General features: G+C 43.6%; 1 protein-coding gene across 1 annotated transcript; it reads right to left on the bottom strand.

Annotated features, from left to right (window-relative positions):
• Positions 1 to 2094: 2094 nt before the first annotated feature.
• On the bottom strand, positions 2095 to 9652 carry LOC119330071 (poly [ADP-ribose] polymerase 2-A-like). Its single transcript, XM_037603182.1, has 19 exons — positions 9459 to 9652; positions 8447 to 8792; positions 8120 to 8353; positions 7896 to 8023; positions 7269 to 7350; positions 6931 to 7160; positions 6727 to 6853; positions 6240 to 6295; positions 5960 to 6033; positions 5550 to 5596; positions 5387 to 5436; positions 4819 to 4881; positions 4466 to 4546; positions 4059 to 4169; positions 3900 to 3975; positions 3207 to 3349; positions 2924 to 2997; positions 2552 to 2651; positions 2095 to 2455 (listed from the first exon to the last, which is right to left on the bottom strand). The coding sequence occupies exons 1-19, from the start codon at positions 9540 to 9542 to the stop codon at positions 2357 to 2359; spliced, it is 2205 nt and encodes a 734-aa protein (XP_037459079.1). The 5' UTR covers positions 9543 to 9652; the 3' UTR covers positions 2095 to 2356.
• Between the last annotated feature and the right edge of the window lie 625 nt (positions 9653 to 10277).

The following is a 10277-nucleotide window of genomic DNA, read 5'->3' as shown; positions in this document are numbered from 1 at the left end:
TAGCTATGGGTAAAAATATTAATATATTTAGGTAGTAGGCCCTAGTTTATTACCTGTAGGAACTTTCAACCCATCTTCCCTCTCCAATGCATTTGCAAGTATAAGGGCATCATGAGCTGATCCCTCCCAACCCGCAAGTACATAGGTAAACTTTAGATCAAAGTCTACCGCAGCCATGACATTTTGGGTAGTCCCCACCTTTCTATCCCTAAAGGCAGCTGAGATACTTTTTGGGACTCTAGCAAGCACATGAGTCCCATCAATTGCTCCAACACAATCCTAATTAAAAAAGGCAAATGATTGTTATTCTTAAGTCGGATTGATTGTTTGCATTTGTTTGCAAAAATAATTACCTTGAAATATGGATTGAAGCGAGTGCTTTCTTGTATTTTACGATGACAATGGTTGGAGGGAGGCCGAATCATCTCATCTCTCAACTCCCCAATAGCATAAAGCACTGCCTTAAAATACCTACTAATGACTTCGGTAGATCTTCTAAAGATCGGTTGAAGTGTCCTATACCTTTGGTTATGGCCAACTACTAGAAGAAACATGGCTACTTGTTCCTCGATAGAAGTATGGATGCTATCCAACAACAGATTTCTCTCTCTAAATATAGCACACAAACGGAAAAAAGGAGCTTTTCTCATTCTTAATTGATTTGAACAATTTATATCACTAGAGTGATAAATATATCTCAAATTGGACTCTCTAGATATGGCACGATCGGCCATGCTGCCCACGGTTATCCTCGCTGTTTGTTGCCTAGCTCTTCTAAACATGATCATCTTGTATGCATACAATCCAGCCACTAGACCGGCTCCTCTCACAATTAATTGCCTTCGTTTTCTTGCCAATTCATCCATCTATGACAATACAAACAAATTGATACTTAGCACAACAGATTTTTTTCCAGCATGACAAGCACTGAACAAACTAAAATATGAGCATAATAGGTACAACAATCATAAGTTATACATCTACTGTAATCATTTTGACCACCTATACATGATAATCATAAGGGAACAGAGGAGCAGTTTCTGGTCACGTAGCAGCGGCTACTCCCTGTGAGCCCAAGGCAGGAAGGAAGGGGTGAGGAGGGCGGAGGGGAACGAGGCAAGAAGGAAGGGGTGAGGAGGGAGGAGGGGAACGAGGCAGGAAGGAAGGGGTGAGGGCGGAGGTCTACCTCTCCGGCGGCGACGGTGGCCTAGGCCTGGCGGCGGCGAGATCCACGTGCGGCGGCCGCGCTTTGAAGAGCAGGGCCGTGGCGAGGTAGACCGGCGCAGTGGCGAGGTAGACCGGGGCGGCGGTGAGGTAGACCGGGGCGGCGGTTATGGCGGCGAGGTAGAAGAACAGGGGGCCGGCGGGGATGTAGATCAGGCGCCAGTCGCCATGGTTGTTCGCGGCCTCGCGGGAGAGAGATGGGGGCGAGGGGTGGCGGCTAGGTCAGCGAGAGGGGTGGGGCGAGCGTAGTGGGTCGGGAGGAGATTTTTGCGGGGGTCGAACCGAGCCTCGCTGAGCCCAGCTCGCATGTACGTGGGTGCTCCAGCGAGCATAGCTCGGGGCCTTTTTTGCATCAGACGGGCTATGCCCAGAAGAGCCCATACACCCTGCCAAACACCTGAAAGTGGGTTGGGTAGGGAACTTTTAGCCTCATGCACCCTACACGCAGGCTACCAAACACACCCTTATAGATAATTCCTAGACCAAAGTTTTTTCCATCAAATGGCTTGTTTACTGAGTGCCTGATACTAAATCAGGCTTTTGATTTCAAACTTTGAAAAAACATGAGTGTGCAATGTGGCAAGGAGTGGGTGCATGGACCATGAGTATCAGTTAAGCACATGCTACTTTAGGCTTTGTTCGGTTACACCCTGTCTCAAGGGGATTGGAGTGGTTTTGGCAGGGATTTGACTTGTATGGGATTTAATCCCTGCCAAACCCCTTCAAAACCATGCCAACCGAACACAGCCTTAGGAGTGGGAGTAGGACATATGACTGGCTGAAATACAACTAGAAGAGATGTGCATCTATCCGAATCTCCATCTAAAGCGAGCGGCTGATCCATGCACGGCGTGTCTCATGCATGGGAGATAACAAAGTTTTACAACTTCTCCAAATTTTACTGTTCATCAGGGTTCATTTTGGTTGCTGTCCACAAAGAAATGCAGTCATTGAGAAAATAGATTGCCATTAAATATGCACGCAGCATCAGCCATCAGAGTCTGGAAGCCTGGAACCGGCATTAAAATGCGAGGAAAGGCTTAAACATTTGCTCAACAAAAAGGTGGTTTTGCTACGATGGAGGTCCCGCATCATTGCCTCCAGTTTCCAGCTTCCCACGAGCCTGACTTGTCTACCGTCCTCCCTTGAAGTTAAAGGAAACATGGAGCACGTACCGCATCCTGATCTGCTCTACGTTGTAAACAATGTACTCATTGTACAGCAAGCTACCCTGCAACCAGTGACATGGTTAATCATCATAGAGCTCCTGCATTTCTACAGGGTTGGATTACAACAGTGTACCGACAAAGTGAACAAAACAACATACCCTCTTTGAAGGTTCCTCTTTGGGTTTTCCCAGTGGAACAACAACGCCATCCTCAGTGACCTTCGACTCCGCTGGTGCCATCTGGCCAACTCCTTTGGTACTGCATCAAAATGATTGAAACCAGATGTTTCTCATACTCGTATCAAGCAGCAACAGCAATATTTATGTTATTAACCAGATGTTTCCAACTGATAGAATTGTGCACTTTACACACAACAATATTATCCCCCATCTGATCCAGTGGTCTGGGAATAGTACTGACTAAATAAAGACTTGATTTTTGTAAGGAAAGACATAATGTAAACATGGTGTTCCTTTTCGAATCAAGTGAGCATTGGAATTGATCGAAAGCATGTTGCATCAGAAACTGACCTTAGTTTTCCCTTGGGCAGGTTATCAGCATCGTATTTCGCATTTAGTAGTTCATTCATATCGCCCAGTGCAACCTGGCAGATGTAAGTTGAGTAAACGTTAAAAGCAGACCACATAGAAATGCAAGTCATCAACACATGAATAACCACACAAAAATGGTTGGGCTCTTGAAACCAACACTCAATCATGGATAAGATGAGGTGAATAATACAACGCTTGGGCTAACATGTAACATGCAAAATCCCAGATCCTGATATCTTGGAGGTGACAACGGTAAACAGACCTCACATAGAAGCAGCACCCCAGATCTAGATGTTTGTGAAGCATAGCAGTAGTTTGCACTCTTGGAGAACATATCGGCAAAGTAAACCCCTTTTCCAAACATGTAGCCAGTAACAGGCGCTTCAGGAGGAGCAATTCTCAAACCTGAGAGCAAGAATCATGTTAGTTTTAAAACTGCCATTCATTTATACTAACAAACAGTTGAGGCTATAAACAAAGGCAGTTAACATAAGAGAGGCTCCACCAGAAAATACATTCAGATAATGATGAAGCACAAATTCATGCAGATGAAGGTAATTAGGTAAATTAATCTTAATGTACATTTGATGGGACCCAAATGCTATTTCCGGGAACTAGGAACAGCAACTAGTATGTCATAACTCATACTCCCTCCATTCCATAATGTAGTGCTTCCTCTATCCCCGTGCTTCAACTTTGACCGTAAATTTAACTACCAAGACCGATTGCGGCGGGAGCAAAAATTATATCAGTGAATTCGTATTCGAAAGAAGTTTCAATTATATAATTTTTTCTCCCGCCGCAGTTGGTCTCGTTGGCTAAATTTATGGTCAAAGTTGGACCTCGGGAAGCGCAGGCGCACTATATTTTGGAATGGAGGGAGTAAAACAAACAAGCAAATCTATTTCTATACTTATGAATAAAAAGCTTCAATGACAATCGTGGATAGCATTACCCTGAGAAAATATCCCAGCCCAGTTGGACAGCCGAGAACCATGCCATAAAAGCATCCTGTTTCCTGCACTAGCAAACTGCAAGAATATTTTGAGAAATAGACATTTATAGCAGTTCTCTTGAAATGCTTAGACGCGGCGGATTAGGAAGACCCACTGACCTTCTGAAACCGCTCTGTTTCACCATGTCTTGACACCTTAAACATTTGTAATATGTCAATAGTATAACCCGAGTGTGTTTTGCCATGTGTATTCGTCAGATATGTTTTTATCTGGACAGCAGAGATTTTCAAACATGGTTAAACCCAAAATCCTTCAAGAAAAAACTGGACAAACATCAACATTCACAAGATTAAAAGAATAAATGTAGTGGATAAGAAGTAAAGCCATTCAAGCGTGATAAGTCAATCAATAAAGTAATCAGACATTTTAAAAGAAGAAAATGCTAAAGATATCCCCACTTTAGTTGTTATAATGACAGTTGCACCTTCATGCACCTGGTGAGCAATATGTAATTTTAAGAGCCGTAAATACCATTGTGGGTCGAGATTATTTGTAGAAGTATTACCATAGAGTACTCTTTTGAATGAACTTCAAGAGGCGTAAAGTCACAATGAAGTTGCTTGTATCGAGCATACAGTGGATCCTCCTACATTCCAGAACACGTTGCAGTTAGGTTGCAACATGTGCAAAGGGTATACAAGCACAAAGATGCTTTAGTTACTTAAAACAATGGGAAAACAAGTTTAAGCAACAAGTAGAAATTCATATCACAGTTTTGGTTATCCAAGACAGTATGAAAGCATGTTATGCATAATAACATGAACCACAAGCTTGAAAATCAAAGATAAATAAAAAATTTGCAACTGATGTAACTCCAGAGTTCAATCTTTAAACAGATTTATTTGCAAAATATCATGCCTGGTCACTTGAATCATCCTCCAGAAGCTTAGTTGCAATTTCAATCTCCCCAAGGGCTTCAACCTAAGAAAAGGCAACAAAATAACACTGAGAAGATTCCATGGAAATCGGAGGCAATAGAGACAACGGTGCAATTCATAGTGGCATACAAATATGAATATTTGCAAGAAAACAATTTGAATGTGAAACTACAAGCCACATAAATTTTGAACAACCCTGATAGCTCTTTTGAGATGGATGACAGGTAAGTTTCTTCCTTTAGACAGTAGTATGCAAGTCATAGTGGCATACAAATATGAATATTTGCAAGAAAACAATTTGAATGTGAAACTACAATCCACATAAATTTTGAACAACCCTGATAGCTCTTTTGAGATGGATGACAGGTAAGTTTCTTCCTTAGACAGTAGTGTACATGATGGAGACAGAACCACATAAATATTAGAACATCCATTGTTCCGAAAGTTTTCTTGAAAAGAATCATTTGTTGAGCATAAGATTTTAACAACTCATGACAGTTAAAATGCTGAGATTAAGCCGAACATGCCGAACATAGTAATACTATTACCATTTCCAGCTTAGCTTTTAATTTCTGAGGAGTGTCAATAAGGAATTCACCTGTCAGATAAATTTGTTAGAAGATCAGATTTGCTCCTACAAGGTATAAAACATAGCCGGATATGCTAAATATTGGCTGGAAGTTCAGTTAATCTAGAAAGTTTGGAACTCACGCATCTTCTTAAAACCAAAGTCATGAGGAATCACGGTGTAGAATTCCCTGTAGCCAAAGGTAATATAAGAAATTGTAGTAAATATAGGTCTTTAAACAACATGACATACAAATATGGTGAATGATGTCGTGCATTGCACAACTATCATTACATGCTGCATGTCATGCATTGCACAACTATCATCATTACATGCTGCAGATCCTGATAAGTCTATGCGACTACGCTACATAGGCAAAACAGCCATTAACTGTAGTCCATCCTAGTGACCGAACCATTTTATCAAAAATGAAACCTGGAGATGTTTACCCTTCAAATCCTCAAAGATGAACTAGCTTTCACTAAAAACAATTGGCATGTGTAATTGTTATATTTAACGGTTGCAGTCAGATAAAAACAGAAGATGGACCCACCCAGTCAATTGTTCAAGCTGTCTTCTGTCTGCCCTTGAAATAACATTGGAAATCCTCTTCAAAACATCATAGCCCTGTGGAAAGCTTTGAAAAGTCACCATCAAAATAGAGAGAAAGGACAAGATAATGGAAAATGAAACCAAGACCTCAAAATGCAAACTGTTACCGCATACCGATTTAAATCTATAAGTACTAGAGTTCATGTTATGCGATTTTCTTCAACGCGTAATATGCATACTGAATTGATAATTCCAAGGAAAGATGCATCAAAATAACTCACCTTAAGTATTGTAGATTTGCTTAGCTTTCCAAGGGGAAGTTTATCAGCATTATAACCTAATTGGTTAGGCAGGATGAATTAGTAAAAGCAAATGCTACATGAGTAAGCAACAGGTATATCTACCTGTCAAAAACAAAGAACGAAAACTTTTGGGACAACATAGAACATAAAAGATCTTTTTCAACCGAATTAATCCAACTCCAGTAGTTGAGCAGATGATCATATGTATTTCTAGTATGGCCATTAACTCTTTGTATTCAGTTCCTAAAACTAACTAGTTATAACTCCTGAATCATATAGAAACCTAAGTTGTACAGATACATGTACGGGCACATCAGAACATGAAGGTGGTGATACATCATGAAGATTGCAGGGTGCTAACAATATATCAAATTAGCATATAAACACAGATAAGAAGCTCACTGTAACAGATGAATGTTATGATGCTCATGTCAGTTCAAAAAGCAGGAACTGTCAAGTTACTTACCAATTTCCATCATTTGCTGCTTCATCATACTTATGTTGCAAATGAGGGATATGAATTGGGCAGTTCGAGTTTCAAGCTTTGTCTCTTTTATCTGATCGGTAATGGAACCTTTCTTTTGAACCTGAGTCTGAAATTTGAAGACCACAGGATTAAAAACAACAAAAGTGCTAAACTGCAAAGTAAGTACTAAAAGCCAAATCTCACTGTTTCCTTGTCGACTTCACCATAGTCCATTTCAAGCCATGTGTATTTCTTTGCATAACACTCAAAATTCTTGCGGTCAGACCAACTGTTCTTTGTTTTGTCCTCAAACTTTCCCTCAAACTCGTCTATTGCTTCGTCCCGTGTTGAACAGGGATGTAGCTTTTGTTGACCTCGTGCCCCTACTCTCCCCCATCTATTGAAAACCATGAAGCTTCCACCAGCATCAGATTCTACAGTTAACAAACACTAATTAATTTTCCATTGAATGTTACACATCATTCATAGGTTCGTGGTGCTGGTGCTAGTAAGCAACAGTGACTTGCAGTTGCAGGACAAACCTAAAGCTTGAATGATATAGTACTTATTATTGTTGTCTCCAACATTAGTCTGGTTCAAGGTGGCATCATAAATCTCGTCACCCTGCAATAAAATATGTATAACGAAGATGTGAACAAAATAGTAGAAAGAACAGATAACCGTTCAAGGTAGCTACTGTACATAGTGAATACTAAGATGAATGCGTTGTAGCTACTGTACATACTACATAGTGAATACTAAGATGATACATGAAGGATGCCAGTGAAAGTTTTTGTTGGTCTATTCTCTAAACACATGGTAAAATTAGGCCTGCTAAGATGGTATATTTGGGTGCCGCCATAGGCTATCACATCTATGAATATTAAAGCCAAAGTGACAACCTGAACATGATGTAATGCATCAGATACCATATGAATGAAAATATTTAATTTGGTTGGAGGAATTGTCTAAGTTTGACATTCATGAGAGATCATGTTTTGCATTGTCTAAGTTTGACATTCATGGATAGATCATGTTTTGATTTGAACTCACTCAGCATGCATACTGCATAGGACGTAGGAATTTAGTGAACCATGGTTTCAATTGAAGTGCACACATCCAAGGTACAATATGGGTAAGAAAAATTAACCAATAATAAACTCACGCACCACTTGCAATACATGATAGGTCATTTTTATATCGTCAGGGATGTGCTCATCCAGCACTGCAGCACCTTTCTTCGTGGCTTTGACAATCTTCTCCTTTTTCACCTCCTCTTCAACCTCCCCAACACCACCTGCACGAACAAAAATGCATAAACGACCATGCCAAAAAACAGGTAAAGTTCAAACCTCACCCTCCGGTGATCAATACAATTAATAGATCAACAAACCTTTTGCAAGTTTCTTCTTGTCCTGGAAACCACCATCAGCAACTGCCACAGAATTAGCAGGGGTTGATAGCAACCTCTCAATAACATCCTTCTTGATCCCATTCGCTGCAAGTCCTCGTGCCTTGGCCAATGCCTGCAGCTCCCGGTAGCCCATGCCCTGTAGCTGTGCCGCATCCAGCATCACATCTGTGACTATTTTTTTCTTTTTCAGCTCCTCAACCTTCCCATCATCAGCTGAACCAATACACAGTGAACAGTTAATACTCAGGTAAAGTTCAGAGCCTACCACTCAATAACCAATATAAGGAAATTAATTGACAAACAAACCTTCTGCTACTTCCTTCTTGTCTTGAATACCACAATCCACAACAGAAGTAGCAGGGCTGGAGAGCAACCTCTGTAGAACATCCTTCTTGCCCCCATTAGTATTGAGCCCCCGTGCCTTGGCCAAAGCCTGCAGCTCACGATAGCCCATGCTCTGTAGCTTTGCCACATCCAAAATGTCATTTTCCTCCTCATTTTCACCTTCACCATGCCTTTTCCTCTTCCTTTTGCTCTTGCTTTCTGCTTCGCCATCCATAACCACACCGTCTATGCCATCTACATTACATATCTCAGCTGCAGAAGCCGCCTCCTTCTCTTCCTCACGGATTGCAACGTCCAGCCTTAGCACCTAGTGGAAAAGGAATTGCAGGACGTAAGTCACAACGACAATCCCCATATGTCTCAATGTTTGTAAGCACAAAGATACACATCACAAGAGCGAAGCGGGTGTGGGCATATATACACATATGCACAAGCACATGGTGCGCACATTCAGCAACTTAACTGTGCACACAACAGCAAATGCTGGCCAGCGGATTGCAGCTAGATGACGCAAAAAGACAGAGCAGGAAATCCGATAATTCAGAGAGATTTGCTGCTCCTGTCCGTGACTCTGCTACCGGTGCCGTCGAGGCAAAATTCAGAGAAAAGGAGCGCGAACAGCCCGTGACCGCTTCTACCGCCTGTGCGCGCGCGCGCTCAGCCAGCCACAGCCCGTGCCTGCCACACGCGACCTTAGGCCGCCACCGCCGCTCGTCCTTGACCCCCGACCCCCAACCCCGCGCTCCGTCAGCCCGCCGAGCCGCGCACGCCCCACAGCGGCCATCGCGCCCCGCTACGCCTCCGCCGCCCGGAGAGAGACACGAGACACAATAGATTGGATGGGTGCGGCGAGAGGGGGGATGGGGCGGCGGCGTGGGTGTGAGAGAGGAACCCTAGCGTGAGCCGCGAGACAGCACCCGGTCGGTCCGTTCGTGGCTGCTAGGGAAGTTCTCGAGAAGGGAATGCGGCTCACCAGCGCCGGCTTGGTGCCGGAGGCGTCGAGGCCGCGGCGCTGCAGCTCGGCGCGGAGCTCCTCCACCCGCAGCTTCGCCGACATCTCTCGCCTTCGCCTTCGCGTCCGATCCCCTCGGCCTCCTCGTGTTCCTGGAAGATGTTTGGAAGGGAATGGGGAGGGGGGGAGGAGGAGTTATCGAAATTTTGGGTGGGTGGGCTGGGGTTTTGCGGTTCCGGTGTGGGGTTTCTTCCGGGAGAAGGGGGGCGGAGGGTCGGAGTCTTCCTCGAGAAGGAAGGGGGGTGCAGAGCACGAAGAAATTTGGAAAAAGCGACGCGGAGCGGGAATTGGAAATATTAATTGGAAATATTATACGTACTGCTCCTTTTTTTATTTTTTAACAACGAAAATATTATGGAAAATGTTTGTTTTAAACCGGATGAAAACAGCGTCGACGCGTTCCAGCTGGGCCCTACGCGCCACTTATTTCTCTGAGTAAATTACATAGAAGTATCACAATTGAGGCATTGGAAACAGATTGATATCAAGATTGGTAACTTTTAAGTGTGAGTATCAACTTTGAGGCGAGACGTTGCAAAAGAGGCTAAAATGCTGTTTATACGTATTGACAGGGAAACTGACCAGTTGGGCCCGCCCGTCAGGTGCCACGTTGGCCGGTTGGCGCGTGCCCGCGCGCTGACTCGGACAAGGCTGAGTCGCACCGTTTAGTCGCGGCCCGAGCCTCCGTCTCTGTCTCCGTCGTGCCCGTCGCCACCACCGACCGCCCGCGCCGCCGTGAGCTTGAGGTCCGCTCCTCCACGACCGCGGCCCCGCTCCGGC

This window comes from Triticum dicoccoides, chromosome 7A (assembly GCF_002162155.2).
Source record: "Triticum dicoccoides isolate Atlit2015 ecotype Zavitan chromosome 7A, WEW_v2.0, whole genome shotgun sequence".
Lineage (NCBI taxonomy): Eukaryota > Viridiplantae > Streptophyta > Magnoliopsida > Poales > Poaceae > Triticum > Triticum dicoccoides.
The sequence above is the reverse complement of the archived record's forward strand: the minus strand, read 5'-3'. Positions and strand labels throughout refer to the sequence as shown.